The following is a 23,231-nucleotide window of genomic DNA, read 5'->3' on the forward strand; positions in this document are numbered from 1 at the left end:
CTGGCTTCTGTCCCTTTGCTGGGATACACACTTGCCTAGACTCCAACGAAGGCCATGTTTCTTTTACATGTAAAGGCACCTTGAGGCTCCCTGGGCTAGACGGTTCAGCTTGTAAAGTTCAACTGGAGAATGGTCCATTGCTGTGCCTCGTGGAGGTCAGTCATGACTTCTAATAGTCTCTCTGTGTGTACTTACCCTCTCTGTGCCTGTTACCGCCGTGGTGGTGATCGCCATGGTCCGCTGCGGACGGTAATCGCACCCCGTCTGTTGGGGGTTGACGTGTGGAGCTGGGGTAGACTTGCACAGTGCCAGGCTTGTAGTTAGCTCTAGAGTGTAAGGTGCAGGGACCTGGTGCTGTTTATTGTTTTAGCCCCAGTGTCTAAGATGGTGCCTAATGTGCAATGAGTTCTCAGTAAATAAATTAAATGAATAATGTTGGCTACTCCTGTAATACTTACTGTATTACAAAGATAATATTATAAGAGGCAGAAAAACCGACTGGGCTGAGGAGCTAATAAGAGAGCACACCCTTTCAAAGAATTCATTCTGAGATTGGGAGGAGAGAATCAGTCATAAGACAATCGCACATTCTTTTGGTCAGTAAACTAACACCTGTTGAAGTCCAGGGAACAGCACCGACCACATAAACACATGGATGAGAAGTGGCTCCTGCTGTTAGGTCACAGGGTAGTTGGATAGAGCCAGGATTCCAGCACAACCCTGGGAGAGCAATCTGGGGAGGCTGAGTTTTGAATGTTAATCAGGTATTTGACCAGCTAAGGAAGAAAGAGGAGGACATTTAGGCAGTGGAAGAGGAGCTGGCAAGGTGGGAGGGTGGAGGACTCAGCCTGGGCGGACCAGGGTAGTCATTGCAATCAGGAGAAGGGATTAGGAGAGCTGAGGGTGGGACAAGTAGGGCAGGCCTTGCTCCTCAGTGGTTTGTACTGTACCCTGAAGGTATTGGGGAGCCATTCATTGAAAGGCTTAAGTAGAGGTAATTTGTGTTTTTTAAAAGAGTGGTGTGGGGGAAGTAGATCATAGGATGTGGCAAGATTAGAGGTATGGCAAGATTAGAGGTATGGGGACTAGAAAAACTAGCCCTGCCCTATTAGTAAGGTAGGCCTACATGCTGCATCTAAAAAGGCTTCTCCTCGGGGAGCCAGTGCTCAGTGGTTGAGCACCGGCTTCCCACATACAAGGTCCCAGGTTCAATGCCTGGCCCCAGTACCTCAAAAAAAAAAAAAGGCGGGGGGGGGGGGGGGCGGCGAGCGAGGCCAGGCTTCTCCTCTGTAGCAACTTAATGTTTAATGATGGTGTGGGTTAAAAAACAGTCTCAGCAGTCTCCGCTTAAACAGAACTTTGCTACTATAACCTATGCTACTAATAGTTTACAAATAACAACAACAGTGGTAAAAACAGTCATCTAATAATACTGCTATTGCTACTTTTATTATGAAAACAGAAGCCTGAGCTGCTTCCTTTTCTAGCAACTTTTGCAAGACATTTAAATCCCTCTAGCTGGCCCTTTGTTCCTGTGTTGCCATGGAGTGTCAATACCCCAGCTTAGAATAACCCAAGCAGTGAGATGAGAGGTACAGCTTGCTCACTGGCATGTTGGCTGGCCAGGTTACGCAGTTTTCATTGCCCCCATCTTGGGAGGAGCACTGGGCAGCTGGTTGCCCTGGCAGCTGTGAGAGGTGCATGTCTTTTGGCTGCCCAGAGTTTGAATTGCAACCAAAACTTGCCTGCCTACTGAGCATGTGCAGCTCCCAATTGAGCTGATCGCAACTGAAAATAGCCCACTGAGCACCTGTCCCTGGTACACCAGCCCCTGGCCATCTGCCATTTAGGACAATGTGGACTCATTCAGTGGATAGATGAGGTGCTGTGCAGATTTTAATGGTTCTCAGGAAGATTCTGGGAACTCAGAATTGGTTTAAAAGGAAGGGTGAAAAAGAAACCACAACAGGTTCTTCTGAGCAGTTCCATTTGGCACATCTGTGGTTAGAGGGTGGGACAGTGGCTGTGTAAGTACAGTATGTGCCTGAAGATTCCTGCTCAGCCAACAGTGGTCCAGTGGATTTAAGATGTATACATTTTCTCTTGGAAGGAAAGGCTTTCCTGAAAAAAATTCCTGGATAGTAGCCATCCATGGTTTTAGGCTGCCTCAGGTTTAGGGAGGGAGATGCTGCATTAATGTCTTTTGTTTAATTTTATACTAGTTCTTTAAGCCCCAGCGATTGTCGGGGGATACCTCCTATGAAGTGTCTTGTGCTAGATTATTGTTTCTTTCCGAGGTGCTTTGTGCTAGATTATTATTTCTCGGCACTCTAAACGAGGGCACATGAACTCACGGAATAGAATCACAGCATGTTAGGGGCTGTCTGTTCTTCTTTGGGACGCCTTCCATTTCCTTCTGGGTTTTCATCTCCCCAGCAGGTTGGCCATTGCTGGCCATGCTTGGCATGCAGTGTGGTGGAAGCAGGCTCTGGAAGGAAATACTTCTGAAATGACTGGTGGTATTAAAGCTACTATTTAAAAGTGACCCTTCGTAGATACTTGGGTTATCTTTAGGCCGGCAGTGCTCTGCAGCTCCAGGAGCCAAAGGGAATCTGTGGAAACTCTTGCCTCTTGTGCTCTCCTTGGTCTGTGTTTAGATATTCTTGCTCCCCGGCCAATGGCCTCGTGACATATTTCAGATTTAGCTGGCTTAATTATGCCAAAGGTCCCAGATTATCATGGAAGCTGGGAAATGGTTTGCCATGCCACAGAGTTTGGGGAAGGGGAATGTGTCAACACACATTAAGCCGCTTGTGGTTCTTTCTTAGCACTCTGAGAGCTGCTTTCTGACTCCGCATTGAGCTGTAGCTGCGGGGGTCTATGCGAGTTTAGGCATAGTGCGGAAGAAGCTCAGATGTCCCAGACGCCAGCTTCTCGTGGGGGCTGTAGGCGCCTTACTCTGACTGATGGACCTATTTTTCAGTGTGGTGAATTTGGGACTTAATGAATTCTTGTGGACTTAATATTTTAGATTCATAGAGGAAAGAGATGCAAAAAAGATCAAGTTATAAAGGTTGGAACTTTATAGCTGTATTTATGGGATTGATTTCTTTCTTCCCTAACCTTGCGTGGAGTTTTAGACCTGGTAGTGCCTTGAGAAATGAATTGGGATATTGGGAGGATAGGGAAGTAGCAATATCAGGGACTTGGGCTCTATCCCAATTTTTACCCTTGGATATCTTAATTTCTTTGGTTTCATCCAGGTTGGAAAGGAAGTAGTCTAGAAGTCACCTTGATTTCCTCTGTACTTTTCTTTGGGTTGGGGTAAGGTAGAGCAGTAGGGAGGAGGAATTTTACCAATTCTGGACATTTTCACCTTTAGTTTGGGGTGCTACAGTGTCCAGAGGCGGCATTTGAAGACTATTGTTTAACAAATTGGAGCCCTGCCCATCTTTTGAAGGGTTTGAAAGCTTCTGGGAAGGGTGTAGAGGTGTGGGAAAGGTGTTAGAGGCCTGGCGGAGGCCAGGAGGCTCGCAGTTTAGCAATCTGCCAAGATGGACAGTTGTTCCTCCATGGTTCTAACCCCTTTAGGCCCTATTATTTTTCATGTAAAACCAAAATTTTCTATGTACTGCCTGAGTAGGAAACCCTCACAAGAGTCGCGGTGCAGTCCTTGCTTAACCAGGAAACAACAGCAACAGCTGCCTTTTTAAGACCTCTCCTCCTCCTCCTTCCTGATGTTGGGGAGGAGCCCCAGCTGTTTGCTCTTCTGATTGGTTGCCTTATGATCCCCACCTTTAACTCTCATGGGACCAATGAGGAGGCCTTTTGTTTGGAGTTACCTGGGTCTTTGGAAAGAGCCCCAAATGGGATCTTGAGGCCAGGGTCTCGGCGGGGTCTTTCCAGCTTTGTTCTTGGTAGCAGGGGGTTTCCGGGAGGGGTCTCATAGCCATGTTCTCTTCCGGGTCCCAGCTGCCTTCCCTCTTTCTCTATACTAACCTGCCTCAGTACCACATCATCCTGTTCTTCAAGAGCTAAACATGGATGATTTCCATTCACTGGATCTGACTTGCTTTCTCCACCTTTAGGTTGTGCAACTGTCTCTTACTCTGGCTGCCAGTGGATCTTTGCTCTGATATGGGCATTTGCAATAGCTGGGAAGAGTATTTTCTCGTCTCTAAAAGTAGATCCAGTCGGTAATTCCCATTAGGCTTTATAATTGTTCATTTCTCTGAAGCAGAGATTCAAGGAGATGAAGAGCTTTTGAAGATGAAATAAAGAAAGCTATCATTTTTTCCTCCATATTAAAGAGTTGAGTCACAGAAAAGGTGCATATGCTAAAGCCAAGTCTTTGCTTCATTAAGGGAATCATAAAAAGCATGGAAGAGACAGACCAGTATTGTCTTAGGTCAATACCCCACAGTGTTTCTTAGTTTATAGTCACTTAAACACAGGGCCGCATGAATAAGTTTTTGGCCTTGAAATGGAAGGTGTGTGCTGCAATAAGCTTAATTTAAAGGGATTATTTCAGAGACAAAGAGTCAGCCCTGGCACAAAATAAACAGATGGTACTCTCCACCCCCCACCCCCACCAGTTTCAGCAGTTCAAATGCAGGATGATTTAGGAATCCTTATTACCTTCAGCGAAGCAAGAAGGGGAAAATGATGTAATTCACTCTACCTGCACTCCCTGCTATAAGTGCGCTTATTTTCACTGATAGAAAGCAAAAACCAGGGGCAGTTTTTTCACTGCTCAGCAGCCAAGTCATGCCATGACCTCTAAACTGGTTAGAGTTGAAGGCACGTGCATTTTGATGGTCCTGATTACCATAGTAGCAAAAAAGTCCTCAAGTCAGACATCCAAGGAAGGGCCACCAATAAAAAAGCCCGGCTACTGTCTCCGTATTTTAACAACTCTTGTATCTTACTCCATTCCTCTAACAGACAAAACATACAAAAAACTGACCACATTACAAAAAGCACTAATTTCTCCCCCTTCTGAGCCAGTGCTAGGGCGAGCTCCTTTAGGAAAAAATGGTTTGCACAGACATGCTGGCTCAGTGACTAAGCTCTGCCTTCAGGATCTGTGCTGACATTTAAAATCTTTATGGGCTCGCTCTGCTCGGAAAACCAGCATCATGTCTCATCTCACCTCTAAATCCTTTCTGTGAAGAGAAAATCCATTCAGTGGCAAGTATTTATCAGGCCTGTACTCCTGCCAAGTGCTGAGACAACGGGAGGGTCTAAAACAGTGAGTAAAATAAGCACAGTTCCTACCCTCCTGGTGCTTACAGTCTAAAGGAAGGCACGGCACCCAGGGCCCATAGTAACTCATGCACATGGGTGTACCAGGGTAGCTCCTTTTGGGGGTACAAGCAAATGCGTCTCTGAGGAAATAGCATTGAAGGTGAGATCTGAAGGGTAGATGGGTACTACCGACAAAATGAGGGGTTTGGGCAGGCAGGGATACCCATATCCAATGTGGAGGGAATGCCACACCTAAAGGCTCTAAGAGCCCGAGACAGGAAGAGACCTTCCAGAATTGACGTGATCTCAGAGGAGGCTAGAGAGGCAGGTAGGGATCCATCAGATCCATCAGGATTGGGAGGTCAGCTTAACAACCGTGGTCTTTGTTTTGGGAGCAGTGGAAGCCAGATATGATTTTAAGCAGGAGAATAATACAAAGCCAAGTTGGGAAGGATTAAGGAGTTTAGGAACCAGAGTCAGTACAAGGAGACCCAGTCAGGAGATGGTGGAACTAAGCTGGTGGGGAAGTGATGGTGAAAAATGAATGGATTTAAGAAAGTTAATTGGGAGTACTTGGTAATGGTGCGTGAAGGAGAATCAGGCTTGTCTGTCTGAATGAATGGGGCTGCTGAGTTAGGGGACACTGCGGGAAGAAGAGTTTTGGAGTGAGGAGTCTTGGTTGTTCTAAAACCTTTTTTTTGGTGGTTATTCTGATTTATACGCGGTCTCATTTGGATGCCTCTGTCCTCTTTTGTAAATTATAATCTTAACTTCTTGAATATAGTTTCTTCTTGTTTTTACAACTTTAGCGAGTAACTGCTGTCTGATCAGAAGAAATGTGATTTGGGTTCCCTCAAATGCATGTTTTATGAGAGCATTTAGGCACCGGATGTATTTTATCCCTGAGCATATAGCTCGCCCTCCTGCCAGAGCATCAGATGCCCTTCACTTGGCATTCTGGATGGTCCTTGGTTTCTGTCTTGGGAGCAGGCTTGCGGTGATGATGCTTAGCATTGCAAAATCCTTTCTTAAGCCTATGCTGAGTGCCAGAGATCTCAAATGCCTCTAGATTCTGGAGAGGTGCCAAATTGTCTCTCCCAAATTAGCTGAATTAGGAGATGATGGAAGGACTCCTATAGTCTGTAGACCTAATACCAACTGACATTTCAAATGCATGAATGACTTTTACAGTATTGGAGGGTTCCAGGGATGTTTGGTGTCCCTGTCTAAGCCTGCGTGAGTTCTGAGCTGTTGTAACCGTCCAGTTACAGCACTGCTGTGTGTGCTGCTTGGAGGTCAGCCTCATTTCAGCCTCTTCTCTTTCACTGACCATAGCTATAGGCTGATTTACTTGGAGCGTTTTCTCACTTGTCTTTTAACTTTTTAACAATAGGAAAGGTGGATCATTTTAACTTCCTTAAAGCATTTGGCCGGCGGCAAGAGAGACCTTTGTCCACAGTGTTGTGTCTAGATTGCTAAAGTCACACTCACATAAATGTGAACTTTACTTTAGAGGTCCAAGCTTATTCCAAACTGTGGACAGCCATAAAAAATCTGCAATGCTCTTTGCTCTGCCTCTTCCTCTGCCAGTGTAGGATTATGCGATGAGAGTAGGTGTGTCCAGATGGCGAGTTATCGCCCAGAACAAGAAAAATCTTTTTAAAGAATTGGCTGTGGCATACCCCTGGGATTCCGAGCTTGGGCCTGCAGAGCCAGCCCAGATCCTCCCAGGTGACGTTGGTCAACCAGTGTTTTCCTGCCGCCCTGGCCTTGGTCACACAGAGGGCACACGGTGGCAGCCACAACACTGAGTAGTGCGGGAGGTGCCTTTTAAAGCAAACAATGTGGGAGCGCTGCAGAAGGGGATTATCCCTATCCAGCTTGACATTTAAATTATTGAATAATTTAAATGAATGTCAGTTAGGTGGCCTGGACTTACTGCCTTCTGCCAGACTACTTCCTGGTTATTTGCACAGGGAAATGGGGAATTCTTCCTATCAGATGTGCTTCCTGTCTGCACGTTGAATATCAGTAACAGAAGGTGATTATCGGCTCCTTGTTGTGTGACTTGGTATGTACTGTGTTTCTCTCTCAGTCTGCGAGACAGCAGGCCACAGACTTCCTTGTGGCCTTTAAAGGGCTTTTGTGTTCATTCTTGTACAGCCCCAAACCCTAAGCCTGCACCAAATAAAAAAATCACAGGTCCACACATGTTGGGGTTATTCCTAAATTTTGACAGGACTAAAAAAAGTGAGTCATGGGCATTTGGCAGCCTGTTGTGTTCCTTAGAATTGTGGATGTGAAGATCTGAAAATGCTGCTACCTTGCGTCTAGCTTTCTTTGTTGACGCAGGAATCCTAGCTTAGAAAATACTTTTGGCATCTCTTTGAACTAATCCATTTTGCCAGGTGAAATTGCCAGTGTGTGTGTGCGTGCACACGGAGTGTGTCAGTCTTGTATTCTTATGAATTTAAGATTTTCTTTTATGTTTGGCTGTATATAAAAAAAGTAGATAACATGAAAAACAGTAGGGAATATACAAACTAAGATTAAATGTTGGGTGACAGGCAAAAGAGGAAAGAAAAGTTAACGAAGGTTATACTTCACTGTTACCTGACTCCTGTGCTGAGCTCGTGGTTCCTCCACATCAGAGATTGAATTATTATATATTTTTATCAGCCATTTTTCTTTGCCTTTTTTCTTTTTCTTCATTATGAGGGAAGGATATGGAAACTCTGGTTTTTCACATTTTACTGAAAAGAATCTCCGACTTAAAGGTAGTCGCAACCAACCCCCAGTCATCTATGTGCAACTACAGAGGGACATAAAAGATTCAAGGAGAGTCTTTAATAAATGAACGGATCCCCTTGTCTTAGGTTACGACCCCACAGGATTAAGATCTATACCGCATTATGCCTGTGTACACTGCACAGTTGGGTAGAGTGAGTTGAATTTTGCTAAAAATGGTATTGAGGCTGCTTAGTTCTGGCAAAATTCTTTAGGTTTCAGTGCAAACATCTGTCAGGTCATCTGCACGCGCTGCCAGAAACTCGAGACCTTGGGAAGCACTGTCTCTTGCGTGTGTGGACTTAGAGCTCCGTTTGGGCTGGAAATTTAATGAGTTCATTAGAGAGAAATGATTATTTTTACAATACTTGATTTTATTATTATTATTAATTAGAACCAAAATTTATCATTAATTCTTTGGTTATCTTGGACCAGCCAGTTCTGTAAGATCAATGATGAGTCAAGCCTTAGGGTCTGGAGTTAATTGTGGTTGTGGTTGTTGCTAGTGGACCTTAGGTACACTCAGTTGAGTAAATCGTACTCCTCAGTTCATTATCAGTTCATGAACAGCTACTCTCCTATTTTATTTTCACTTGACCCCTTCATTCCAGCAGTAAACCTCCTCATTCCCTATCCCAGCCTCAACAGGCACAGAAGTCTTTGTTCTGTCTGTGACCTTGGATAACTGTGATCTTTAAAAAATATTTAGAGTTTTAGAATATAATTTTGTGTTTCAAACTGCATGAATTGCATTGCAACCCGTTCATGTTGTTTTAATAAGTTGCTTTGACTGCAGCAGATATTTTTGTTTTACCTCTAGTCATTTTACTTCCCCAAGGTAGATTACAAAACAAATCAATATGATGCCATTCACCCTCCCCTCATACCCGCCCATCCATTTCCCGCTAGAGAAGAGTCATCACTTGTTGGGGAGCAGAGTCAGTGGCCCCCAGGGTGGCTTCGTGCCATTCAAGAGTGGCAAGCCTGTCTAGACTCCCTAGAAATATTATCTTTCAGCTCTCTTTTGACAAGTGTGAACTTTTTGCTGGGTTATGTCAATAGATATATATATGTTTCTCATCCTCATAGAAATAGATTGGTGTTGGAATTTCTGTTGGGTTTCTCTAGGCAGGGAAAATAAAGACAACTTCTTTGCTCATTAAAATTTTTGCTCATTAAAAATGTCCGAGGGTTCTTGTCTCTCAGGGGTGAGACTGGTGACATACATAGCACAGTCAGTGGCTATTTTGGATCTCCTGCTTTCATGCATGTCTTTACTTTTGGATGAGCCCCTTGTGGTTTTCAAAAGAACTAGCAAGTCTCTTATAAATAGAAGGTTTGTGTGTGTGTGTCTGCATGCACTCACCCCGTGGGACGAGGCACCCCCAGTACAGTGGGCAGCGAACTGTTTTTTTTACTTCTTTGAAAGGGAAGAAGAAAGATTAAGAACACTTTTTTTGAGATAACTCACATCACTACACACACCCACATGAATCTGTATAAATGAACTTGACATTTTCAAAGACCTTACCTGAAGGTCTTCTCTTGAAAGCACAGCCACCCAACCTGTTATTTTAAGAAAGAAGCAGTTATCTCTTAGACCCACTACCGAGGATTCGAGGTTTAGAAGGCAGCCTCTCTCTGATACAGACCTTGAGAGGTAGCTCTGCAAGTGGTTGGGTGAAAGTGGCCCTCAGCTGACTAATCAGTGACCTCTGGGTTTGGGCACCATACCTTCTCTCTATCTTCACTTTCCTTCCCCACTAGGGGAACTGCTGGGGCCAGCAAGTCTGAACAAATCATTCCAACAAAGGAGGAGACAAAAAGGAGTGCTTTGAAAAGTGAAACTGCAAATAAGTGTTTTCTGAAAGAGACAAACAGTTAGGAGGTCTGCTTAGGTGTGCTTCACTGATGGTACATTTGTGCATCACTTGGGAGTCATCAGGTGTGTGCCTCAACTTTTGTCCCCACGTGTTACCCTGTTATTCAAACACTGTTCTGTTCCCTTTGTCTCCCTGTGGCCAAACCCTTCATTACATTAAGAACAATGATGTCAGTGCCCCATTTTTTTCTGCTAGTTGAAAAATTTTAAGCAGCTCTAATTCCCATGACAAATCAACATACAAACCTTAGTGTTACTACTATTGAAAAATTAGCCTAGGCTTCTAGCTGGTACTGTTGATAATATAGATTTGTAATTATATGCTATGCATCCTTATAAGCTCTTATTATATCAGTATATTGAAAAATTTCTGCAGCACTTAGTAGCAGGGAACTCAGCATTCCTTGTTTCACTAGTTGATTGGTTCAGAGGTAGCAGATAGTTTCTAACAGAGGCTGTATATTTAGGAGCCAGTTTTGGCTTTCAGTAATGATGATGGATACTAAGTTCCATTAAATGAATGTTTTATTTTGATGCAAGAATTGAGATACGAGAGTCCGTCAAGAGTCCGTCAAGTTGAAGCTAACATAAAAACCACTGTGGGAGGGAAGCGGGTGTGGCTCAGGCCATTGGTTCCGCTCTACTGTGTGGAAGGTCTGGGGTTCGATACCTGGGGCCTCCTGGTGAAGGCAGGCTGGCCCACATGGCGAGCTGGCCCGCACGGAGTACTGCCGCACGCAAGTAGTGCTGGCCGGTGTGGAGAGCTGGTGCAGCAGGATGGCGCAACAAAGGGAGACACAGAGGAGAGACAATGAGAGGCGCAGTGGACCAGGGAGCTGAGGTGGCACAGGAGAGTAATCAGCTCTCTCCCACTCCGGAGAGTCCCAAGATCAGTTTCTGAAGCCTCTTGGATGAGAATGCTGAAGGACGGGAGAACAGACAATGGAGGGAGGGGGGAGAAATAAATAAATCTTAAAACAAAACAAAATGCTTTGGGAGAAGCACATTTTTAGATGCCTCTGGGCAGATAATAACCTGTCTTTAGCCTAGTATGACTTTAAGGAGGGCACACCTTCTTTAAACGTACTCAGTTATTTAGTGGCCGGTCAAGGGAAATTCAAGGTCATGGAATCTGACATTGTGATCAAATGGTGATACTTGACTTGACTTTCTGTTTGGGTCATGTGGGTGGGGTGGTTGCAGAGAAAGTGTGTTATTCCCCCAGTGAGTGATTTTTCTTTCCTTCCCCTCTCTTCTTTGCAGATGAGAATCCCAAGGTAAACACCCAGCTTTATATGTGTGTGTGTGAAGGCCTCTCCTGTGGGAGCGAGAAGCACTGTGAAGGTCAGCAGTGCTTTTCCTCACTGAGCATCAACGATGGCTTCCACGTCTACCAGAAAGGCTGCTTCCAGGTCTATGAGCAAGGGAAGATGACCTGTAAGACCCCACCGTCCCCTGGCCAGGCCGTGGAGTGCTGCCAAGGAGACTGGTGTAACAAGAACATCACGGCCCAACTGCCCACCAAAGGTTCTCACGGCCCTTTCTCTTTCTAGATGAGGGTTTTTGTAGCGTTGTCAGGATTCTCTGTGGGTTAAATATCTAAGTAGCCACAAGGCTTTCCTCTTACTCTTTGATCTCAAGGTCCTGGACAACAAAGTAGGTAGCTGTAGGTGAGGAAGAGAAAGGCACGGCCTTTTTGGGAAGGAGCAAGGTGATGTCCACCTTGACATAACTGTTGTGAATTATCTCTCAGTAGCCAAGGACTGGCAAACAGTTGCGCATGCTTATTTCTGTTAAGGAGTCATGATATCAGCCATGATTTCTGAAACAGTTCTCCTTAGTAGATGCTCATGTCCATGTCATGTGTTTTAGGTAGGAAAATGGAGCAGAAGACTCTAGGTGCTTGAGCAGAATGCCTTCATTTCTTTATGAGGAAAAGAAAGTCTCAGCAGTTTTCCACATGTGATTCCCCAGCGGAGCTCTAACTGCAACTTTAAGCTGCATAAGACTTCACATGAACATTGAGTAGTTTATGCAAAATCTTCTCCAGACTGTATTTGATGTAATCATATGTCCTCTGAAAAGCAGTTCTCCTCTGAAACTGCCTCCCCATAAAAGAAGCCCTAAATAGCTATCTCAAAATCCCTACAAATAGTAGTGTGTCACACTCTTCGTAGACTCGCTCCAAGCCAAATATACTCTCACTTAGCATAGAGTATATTTTTAATAGGTATAATTATTTAATTTTATACTGACAAAGAATAGACCAAAAAGTGGAAAAGGATAGGCATCCATTGCCAAAAATGTCAGCCAGTCAGGGAGGAGGTAGAAAGAGAAAAAAACTATTATATGACCATGGTACAGTGGTTTTGAAAAAGTTACGGTGATAGCCTAAAGGTATATAGAAAGCTTAATTTTTTTTTTAAGGAGGTACTGGGGATTAAACTCAGGACCTCATACATGGGAAGCAGGTGGTCAACCACTGAGCTCAATCCACTCCCCTACGAGTTGATTTTTTTGTGTGTGTGTTTGTTTTAAGAGGTCCCAGGGACTAAACCTCATATATAAGAAGCAGGTGCTCAACAGTTTGCACTACATCTGCTCCCCAAAGATGTTAAATCTTGATAAGTAAACGGTGCTGAAAATCAACAGTATGGAGTTCTGCTCTGCTAGACCCTGAGAAGATTCGTTTTCTTTTTATTTAAGGAATTTCTAATCTAGAGAGGGAAGCAATATTTATAATTTAATACATAAAATTAATTTCACACTTTGTCTTATTTGGAGTTTTATATGTGACAAGCCATCTATGATTTAGGTTTGGAAAGTTAAAAGAAAAATACAAAGCAAGTTAGGCTTGAGATTGGCTTGCCAAAGAGGCCAGCAAAGTGGAGAACTTAAAGGCACGTGTCGGGAACGAACAGGACTCGGTGTCATAGAAGGGATGATGGTTTTTTGGAGCCTTTTAATAATGTGCCTTTACTGCCTGACTAAATTTAGATTATTTTACTAAGCAAGTAGAAAGCATTTGTGAATGTTTGCGTGAGTAAACAGTAAAAATGAGGTGAGAGAGGAATGAATGATTGAATGTTTGAATAAGGAAATAAATGAATAGATGAATGAAATAGGTTCCTAGGTAGAAATAGAGATGTAGAAAGATCAGTGAGAATTCATCAAGAGAAGATACATTGAGAGAGACCACATATTGAGTAATTCAGTTTTAACTCAGATAGCTCTTTCTCATAGGGATATAACAGCATAATGTCTGTCTGTAAGAGCTTGAGGATAAAACGTCTTTATAGATCAAATGCAAGTTAATGATGGTAATACCAGAGATCTGTATAGTACTGTGTATTTTAAAAGCACTTTCACATACATGCATCAATGCACTTGGTGCTCAGTGGAATTTTTTCAAACTGAAGTTTTGTCTCACTGAATAATGTAAAATGACTGGGCCATTGGCCAAGGTGTTAGGATTATTTATTTAGCATTTTGTGACCCTTGTTAAGAACATGTGATCAGAATAAGGAGCTGTGTGTTAGGATGTTGGTTATGCTGAATAATAAGTCAACGGTGGTTCTTACAGTCAATTACCCTTTTCTCCACCATCTCTAGGGAAATCCTTCCCTGGAACACAGAATTTCCACTTGGAAGTTGGCTTCATTATTCTGTCCATAGTGGTCGCAGTATGCTTTACAGCTTGCCTAGTGGGAATCTTTCTCCAAAAATTAAAAAGGCGCAACCAAGAACGCCTCAATCCGAGAGATGCGGAGTATGGCACCATTGAAGGGCTCATCACTACAAATGTTGGAGACAGCACGTTAGCAGTAAGTTTGCGACCTCACTGCGAATCCCAAGCATCACAGAGATGCTTCCTTATTTTGAGCTTGAAACCCTAACCAGCAACTGGCGACTGACAGTGTACACACGTGCCACTGGCCACTTATGTCTTAAGCAGGCACATGCTGACACCTATTTATTCACCTCTACACGAAAACGACCATTTCTGACCAACACATTTTTAAATGAGGGAGAGTGTTTACTACAGTAGGCAACCGTGATAAATCTGTAAAACTATACTAAATTTGGACGGAAGGGAAAAGGGGCCCTGTAATTTTGGGAGGGCTTGGAGTTTTGGTACTCGGTCTATTTTTTAACAACAACAAAAAATGCCTAAAAAATACCTTTTGCTTAATAATAAGAACCAAACCCTCTCTTCTAGTTTATTTCAGTGCCCTGGAATTTAAGACTAAATCTTGACATCTAGAAAAGTAGCTGTGGACGTTTCCATGCTCCTGTGCTGCCCCCTTGTGGACTGCAGCCAATGGTTAGAACCGTGCTGCCCAATAGAAACATGTGAGCCACATGTAATTGAAAATTCTAGTAGCCACATTTAAAAAAATGAAAAGAAATAGGTGCGATTAATTTTAACATATCTTGTTTAATCCAGTGCAACTCTTATAATTTCAACATATAATCAATAAAATTTATTAGTGAACTATTTCACTTTTTTTTTTTTTAACTACGTCTTCAAAGTCTGATGTTTTTATTACACTTACAGCCTATCTCCCTTCAGGTTAGTCACATTTTACTTGCTTATGACACATGTGGCTAGTGGCTACCCTCCTGGAAAGTGGAGGATTAGGTACCACTGTATTTGAATGTTTTAAAATTTCTCTTTTTTCTGCTTTATGATAAAATCATACTAAAAAGTGTCTTCCTGTTCTTTATAAAATTGTCAAGCGTTCATTTTTAAGGGTATTTTAAGGTTTATTTTAAGTCAGAAAAGGATATCACTGACTATGAATAGAAGGTTACCATAAACATCAAGTAAAAAAAAAATTCTCAATGGCTACTATGCTGAGTTTCATGCTTACTCTGAAAAAGGCAAAGATTAATGACAGTGTTAGAGAGGTGTTAAAGGTATGCCAATGCCATTGAAGATGCTCCTTGTCATAACCCAATGAATCCAAAGATATCAAGCTAATAACTTGCTAATGTGATCGGCTCTTATTTAATGCTATGCCCATGTATCACTTGTCTCAAGTGGTACATCTTATATCAAGATATGTTCTAGTAGATGACTGGCTTAGTAGTGCCTGGTAGTACTGCTGTTAAGCTTAGTCAGTGGTAAAGACTGACCCTGCAACTCCTTTCTGCCTGGAGAAAACTTTTCTCCAAAGACCATCCTCATAGCTCAGATGCTGCACCTGGACAACTGTTGGACCCATCCTTGGCGAATTGTTAAAACATTTGGTGGTGGCTGATAGAGGCTGGGATACATCTCATCTAATATCTTCCCTGTCATTGGGTCACCAGTCAAGTGTACTTTTTGGTAAGAAAAAGGAGAGGGAATCTTTTTTAGCTTTCTTTTGATTTGGTAAAACTGGGAAAAGAAGATATCAGGGCATTACATTCCAAAGAGTAAAGAAATAATTTTTCACTGGAAATATACTTAGGAGTCTATTTCAAGTTTTAAGGAAAATTTCATGAGTTTATTGAGTTAGTGGCAAGAAGATATGAGGATGAATTCTGACAAAGCTTTAGCAAATCACGAATCAAAAATAGATTAGTCAGAACTTCATACTTCAGAACTGTTAACATAACTAATTACCAAGGGTGCTAATAAGAACATCCAGTATAAATTACTGTTTAAATAGCTTTTAGAATTTGGAGAGAGGAATGAGAGTATATGCCAAAATGGTCTTCTAAATTCAACCATGTAAGATGGTTGTATATCACAATATATAAATGTTCCCCTACGTTATAAACAAAGCCTCAATGTCCAGAATTTGAGCTACATGTTTGTGAGTTTTCCCCTACTTACATTTATGAACTGCATTTAGAACCAGGATTGTATATTATTAGAAAAAAACATATTAGTTTAATTTTTAGAATTAGTCTTCCCCAAAATTTGAATGAATAAAGATAAAAAGAAACCGCTAAAGCAAAATGTTTGAGGAGATAGGAAATGCTATTTCAGTTACCCTCACTTTCTTGGTAATTACCCATTTTTTGTTTTAATGTTTTCCTTTGGCTGTTCAGTTTTTGTTAATTTTGACCATCAGCGGTATTTCACAGTGGTGCCCAGAGGAAGTGAAAGAAAATGGAATTCAAACAATCAGTATACAGCTTTGTACAGGCCAGCGTACAGGCCAGCTAAAATGCTTGGGAATAGATGGCTGTGAAGAATGATATTTCATGTTACTGTAACCTCATCGCTGCCGCCATGGGCACAATATTGTTTATTACAGATAATCTATTCCAGAAACAAAAAGATTTCTGCTTCTTGACTTGCAGTGAGAGTGAACCAACTAACTGGGAAGTAATCTTTTTGACAATATGCTTCATTTGTGAAAGTATGTTTGGGGTACTAGTATTATTATGTTTTAATGAATTATATTTTTCTGCCTGGTCTTATAATTCCCCTCAAGAAATGACATGTAGGTGTTAATTTTATGACTCTTTGTTGTTCCTCACCTACCTAATAGGTAACCTCTTTCCAGGTAGTCATTCTTATCTTGAGTCTACCAATTTGATGACCCACATGGTCCCTGGGGTGTTTCCAATACAAATGCCACCTTTTTAGAACTCCACAATTGGTATGTGAATGAAAATGGATCATCTGAGGGATACTTAGTGAGAATAGCAGACTATGGTAAATTATTCCCAGCTCTTGGAGTTGAAGGGACTTTCTCCCTCTCTTGGCCCCACTTGTCATTCTTTTAACCACTTTACCTCATGTTCAGCTCTACTTCTAGTTTGCATCTTTGATTTTGTCTGCTCAACTTCCTTATGCATTTAATTCTGAAACCCTGGGTACAAAAAAAGGACTACTTATGCCTCAGGAAAACCTGTTATATATTAGTGAAAGGGCTAGCATCTATTTTCCCCAAGATATAAAACCACTCCCCCTTGAAGTGGTACCTCTCGGCACCCTGATGGGCCACATGTCCAGGCTTACTGCCCTCCGTGTGAGTTCCAACATCGCGTGCTGAACTCTAAACCAGGAGCTCATTCTCAATAGTTTCTCTTTCTCTTTGTCTTAAACCACAGGATTTACTGGATCATTCGTGTACTTCAGGAAGTGGCTCTGGTCTTCCTTTTCTGGTTCAAAGAACAGTGGCTCGTCAGATTACACTGTTGGAGTGCGTTGGTTAGTAATTTTTTTTTTTTCCTTTCCTTTGGGGGTTGTGTTCAATGTTGGTCATATTTCTGGAAGTAGGATGGAACTCTGGGCAATCTCTTTCTTGTTGCCTATTGCTTCCTTATTAAATTTCATGAGATGTGAGGTAGCCATGTGGTATAAATACATCTTTTCTCTGTGACTCATGTTTGAGCACCTGAACTTGTTGAAGCTTTTGTCAAGGGAATCTGTCACAAGTTAGTATAGAGAATTTGTAGTCACAAGCTTTTGGTTGCAGCTGAACTTTGAGATGATGGGAGTACTTGAAAAATTAATCAGTGTGTTGTTCCTGACTATAGGTATTGAATTATCTGAGTAAGAAGGTTTTGGGATAATAAACTTGTTTTTTAAAATTCTCCAACTTCTTCCTGTCTTTCCCTTCCGTTAAAAATAATTAAACAAGTTTTACCAAAGGTACCTTTATAATTCCTTTATTTAAACAAGAGCTATGCACATTTTTCTTGGGACTCTCACATTTTATCTCTGTATGAACGTGTTTATATGTATTAATAAGACGTCATCCTGGTGTATATATAATTTACGCCTCCTTTTTCCATGTTTTAAGTTTACTTTTCCATGTATTTGTAGACATCACAAGCATTTTAAAAGATTGTATAAAAGCTTAATGAATCATTAGTTGAAATATAGCAATACTACTTGAAAAAGGATTTTTGTGTACATTGCTTCTTTCTTTTGAATTATTTTCTCCAAATAAATTCTCAGGAAGTAAGGTTCCTGGATTACAGTTTGAACTCTTTTATGGCTGGTTTTATGGATTGCTAGATTGCCTTCCAGGAAGATGGAGCCAAATGCTTTTTTCCAAAAAACCCTAAATTTTATTTAGCCTTTGGTAAGTATTTGCAAGTTACTCCATCGTTTTCATTTTACCTTCAGAAGGCATGTAGGGATGACTACAGTACCCATCAGGGGTTGGCAGCGTGCCCACAGTCTCTTCTTGGTGCTCGTGGTTTCTTTGGGCTAGGCTTGCCAGCTCCTGCCAGCCCATCTTTTGCGTTCAGGAAGTGGATGGCCATTTAAACTGCCTCCACTACTTGGCTGCTGTCCTCTGGCTTTCTTCCTTTTTTCATGGAAACTGGGCTCTCCCCAAGCCAACAGTAGAAAGGAGGGCAGGAAGAGGTAGGAAGGGTGATGACTGCTACATTAAGGCACATGGGCAGCCAGCAGGCAGCGTTTTTGGCTTTTCAGCAGCTACTGTGGCTGTTTCTCCTCCACAGCAAGTGAGTGGCAAAATAAAATTGGGAAAGGCTCAACTGTACTCGTTACAAACAGTGTTTTCTTTTTGTACTAACTGACAGTCTGTTGATTGTGAATAAGGGTAGGGGGTAGTGGTGGAGATGGCAGTGAAGAGCGACATTTGCTTATCTTATTACTGTCCCTACTCCTGCTCTGTGACCATTCACTATTCAAAGAGCAAAATTTGTCCTCAGAGATTGGCCCCAGAGTCCAAAGGGCAAAATAGTACTTGACCTTTAAACTGTATACACAGTTTCTGGTTGCATAAATATTCTTCAGTGTTTTCCGAAATAGTGTAAATTAAATTATAGCATTTTGTTGGTTTAGTGTTACAGACTTGAACAAAAGCATTGCATTTTCAGCGGTGTGTAGTTTTGCATTCATGTGGTACAGCCTTGGATGTAAATATATGTCATGATCTGCATGGATAGTACGAGACTGTTCTTGGTTCAGAAAACATGGGAAATTGGTCTAGATCAGTCGTTTCCAGATGGTGATCAGTGAAACCCCAAATTTCGGGTACCTTAGGGTTCCCTTTTGTAGGGCTCCACAGCCAGGCAATGGCATACTCTGCTTCTGTTTTGGGGACTTTGGCCTAATGTTGCAGTTTAAAAAAGCATTTGGCCACTTTAAAAATTCTGAAACTTGTGAAATAGATTTCTATTTTAATTTTATCTACCTATTTTATCTACCATCCGTCTCTTAGTCTCTCTAAAACCAGGATTTGCAGCCACTTTATAGCAATGTGCACAATTCCCTGGGATATTTTTTCAACCTTTCTAATGAGAAAATGAAGACAAAGGGAAAAGAAAAACAATAGAACCACAGCCTAGTTCTGGTAGCCCATTTTGTAGTCTCTTAGCACTAGCCCTGATCTTGAGCCACAAATGCTTGAAATGGTGCTATGGCTTTCTTAAAATTAATTCTGCACCGAGCAGTATTGGTCTGACCCGACAGTGGCCCACAGTGCCACACTAAACATGCTTTTGGATGATCATTGGTATTTAATAGCAAGGTTATTTATTGCAAGGGACTCCAGATCTAGTGTTCCTGATTGTGTTTCAAATGTGTCACCTGGAGAGACAGACCTCTCTCCATGTTTGGGTTCTCAGCTTTTCTGCTAAGAACTGGATTCCTGTATATGCAGGTGGTGCTGCAGCTGCTTATTACAGGCTGTGATTTCCAGCAGCCACTTGCCTTAGGAGAAAGCCCCACTGCCCTGGAAGTTGTAGCTCCTGCTGCGTTGTTATCTAGGTGCTGTGGATGGATGTTGGATGTCGTTACCCTTGATTATACCCTCTGCTGATCCCCGTAGTCTCTGGGTAATTACCTCCTCCTCCCAACCTCCCTGATCACCCCCTACCTATAATTAACGAGAAGAACAGAAGGGGGAGCATGTAGTTGACAAAGCTGACAAGCTACTGCTGCTGCAGGAGGAGAGCGTAAACCAAATGCGTCCGATCCCAACTGGAGTCAGCTACGTTTTTCAAAATGTCTTCTCCATGTGGCCTTCTTGGTATAGCCCCCTTGTGGCACCCCCAGGGGCTGTTGAACAAGCAAATGCCCATGACCTGTATCAGAAATCAGAACTGTATTAGGATTATGTGTTTAAGACTTCGCAAATCCTCTTTTGAAATACACCCTCCACCAAGAAGTCCTTTAGGGATGGCAATGGCTGTTCGGCAGTTTTCTCCTACACAGCCTTGTTGTTGTTTTTTTCAGAACACACATCTTAATAACATCCTTTATGAAAAATATAAATGATAAATGCATGTGTAAATTCACAAATATGGACTCTTAGAAAATGAAGGGAAGGGATCAAGTAAACTATTTGGTTAGCCACATATGCTTTTTTGGGGGGAGAGGGCTTTCAGCACAACATTGAAATCTAATTCTTTGTAGCATTTTCTAAGTTTTAGTAACTTTCATGTGCTTTTAAAGGTCATATGCATTTTATGTGAACGCTTAATAAGCAGCTAGTTTTAGTATACAGACACAGGGCTTTTAATTTGTTGTCATGATGAGGTAGGTGGGGAGGGGCACAGGATCCCCCCTCTTTTTTCATGTCTTTACCAATAAAAGATTGTGGTTTTTATAAGTTTCTGAGGGTAAACAGTGGGAAGGATTAAGAGTTGCAGGCACTAGTTTCTTGGCTTATTCTTAATGCAGAATTGGGGCTGGCTGTTTTTCATGTGCCTAATGTCCAGGGACCCCTCTGTTTTGCTTTCCACAGGGAAAGGCAGGTATGGAGAGGTGTGGAAGGGCAGTTGGCAAGGGGAGAATGTTGCTGTGAAGATATTCTCTTCCAGGGATGAGAAGTCGTGGTTCAGGGAAACAGAATTGTACAATACCGTGATGCTGAGGCATGAAAATATTTTAGGTAAGTATAAGAATAGTCCCTTATTAATCTATCTGGATAGAAATAGTTGTCTGCCTTTTTGGAGGTGAATGTGAATTTGAGTCTCTCCTGAAAAGTGATTCAGGGACTACCAGCATATACACATACTGTTTACTTTTCTTTTTAACTCCAGTTTCTTATTTGAATCTGCAAATAAGTTAAGTTTTAGGATTCTCTGGATGATGAAAAGGAAATTGTTGTTCCTAATTCTTATTCCTACATCTGCAGATCATTATTTAAACTACAAAAATTTGCCCCATGTTGTTCATTTCAGGGCCTCATTGGTTGTTCTACTTACTCCACCCTTTTGAATATTTATTCGTTGAATCAAAATAAGAAAGCGAAAGCTCTTTGGACTGTTTCCTAGAGATTCACAGCTCCCGGGGACATCATAATTAAATGTACATTCCCTCAAATGAAGCATCGTTTTTAAAGCCCAGATTTACAGAGGGTTTTAACATAAATTTTAATTTGGAAACGAAGCTTAGGAACATTTGTGAAATATGAGAAATGCCCATTGAAATCCTGCTATGGCAGTCTAAGGGGTGAGAATATTTCTTAGGCCCATGGACATCTGAATTAAAAAAAAAAATTTCTTTAAATGTGGTTATATTAATAGATGAGTGATAAATGCTACTGGAGTGCTTCTTGAATAGTGGATATAAAGTTTGACATGGAATTTAATTCTGACTATAGGGTGTTTTCTTTCTTCTGGCCACTTTATGGCTGTTGGATTAGGTCTGGCTTAAATCCATTGCCAGAATTTATTTAGATTCCAATACTGCCAATTTAGTATCTAAATCCAAATAATTTGTCTGCTGTCCTGGTTTGACAGTTGTCTAAAGCTTTGTTTTAACAATACGATAGTGTGTTCCTTCTCAGAATTGTCTCCTTTTTTCCCTTTCCTTTACCCCTTAGGCCCTGGTCTCACTAATATACCTCACTTGTCTTCTTTTTTATTTTCCCTCAATTTTTAAAGAACAGTTGTGTATACCATACAGGATTCCATACATTACCCTACCTTCAATACCCTCCCTTGCTGTCGGCTTCCCCTTTCTAATTCATCTCTCCACACTGAGTTCTCTTCCATGGGGATCAGAGATTCCTTTGCTCAGAGTGCCTTGTTGGCTTCCACATTGCCTGTAACATTTTAAATTTTTGGCCTGGCATTCAAGGCTCACTGTTTTTGGGTTCCAAAGAGTCTCTTAAGCTTCGTCTATAAATACTCTCATATGCAGCTATTTCCAATATTTGCTATTCCTTGGGAATGCCACGAACATTTACATTTCTCTCCTTTTGTTTCCATTTTCCATCCCACCCTCTACCCATCCGTCCTCCACCATCAAAACTTCTCAGTTCCCTTACAGTTTCTCCCAGTGAAATTGGGTGTGTTTTCATGCAGTCTCCCCTTGTACCTTTCCTGTAACAAACTGCCTTGGGTTGTGTCTGCATAACAGTAATGATGGCAATAACGACTGATAGTTACTATGCAGTAAAACTCTGCTTAAGTGCTGTGTGTACATTCCTCATCAGTCATCACCAAAACCATAAGTGGGTAGGTACTCTTATTTTCCTAGCTTTATCCAATGGGGTAACTGAGGTACAGAGAGATTAAGATCACCCAGTTGGTCAAATGGTGGACCTGAGAATCACACCCAGGCAATCTTAGTCTCAACTCCAGTCTGTAGCCTCTATTGTAATCTGCAAGGTGGTCCTGTAGCAGTAGAGTTGCTTCTGGGATTCTAGAGTCAGGGCAGGAGGTGAAGACTCACCTACAGTCATGATTACCCTTGAGTGTCCCTCAGGAAAGCACAACTTTTGAAACAGGCAAATTGTTTTTCAGGAAGGTCAACCTGGCTTGGGTTTTCCTTTTGACACTGGAACAGATTGAGGTCGAGCAACAGATTGAGTTGGTTGTGCTGGCAGCGGTGATGCTTGAGAAATGGATACCTGTAGACTGTGGATTTACTCTTAATGGAAAGAACCGTGGGAACTGAGGCTCAGCAAAGGAAGGGCACACCACACAGCTCCTGTCATACTTACGGGACTCACAGACTCTTTGAGCAAAGTGCTCTAGATATTGCTGTGCTATGCAAATAGTCATTTTGCCTGCATACAGGGTAGGGGCCTATGGTGCCCTCTATTGTACACTGAGGCCACCATTTTTTTTTTTGGATTTATTTTTTATTTATTTCTCTCCCCTCTCCCCCCCCAGTTGTCTGTTTTCTCTGTCCATTTGCTGCGTGCTCTTGTCCATTCACTGCATGTTCTTCTGTGTCTGCCTGTATTCTTGTCAGCAGCACTCGCAATCTGTGTCTCTTTTTGTTGCGTCATCTTGCTGCATCAGCTCTCCGTGTGTGCATGGTGCCATTCCTGGGCAGGGTGCACTTTTTTCGCACTGGGCAACTCTCCTTATGGGGTGCACTCCTTTCATGTGGGGCTCCTCTACACCCAGGACACCCCGGCGTGGCATGGCATTT

At 42.1% G+C, this 23,231-nt stretch overlaps 1 protein-coding gene across 3 annotated transcripts in view; it reads left to right on the forward strand.

Moving 5' to 3' along the window:
• ACVR1 (activin A receptor type 1) overlaps positions 1-23,231 on the forward strand; it is a 143,190-nt gene that overhangs the window by 88,756 nt on the left and 31,203 nt on the right. For all 3 annotated transcript variants that reach the window (XM_004449134.4, XM_058300891.1, XM_071216427.1), the window contains 4 exons: positions 11,180-11,443; positions 13,529-13,740; positions 16,970-17,069; positions 20,587-20,733. In XM_004449134.4, the coding sequence (XP_004449191.1) occupies positions 11,180-11,443; positions 13,529-13,740; positions 16,970-17,069; positions 20,587-20,733 (723 nt within the window). The remainder of the gene's footprint in view (positions 1-11,179; positions 11,444-13,528; positions 13,741-16,969; positions 17,070-20,586; positions 20,734-23,231) is intronic.

This window comes from Dasypus novemcinctus, chromosome 7 (genome assembly GCF_030445035.2).
Source record: "Dasypus novemcinctus isolate mDasNov1 chromosome 7, mDasNov1.1.hap2, whole genome shotgun sequence".
NCBI classification, from domain to species: Eukaryota; Metazoa; Chordata; class Mammalia; order Cingulata; family Dasypodidae; genus Dasypus; species Dasypus novemcinctus.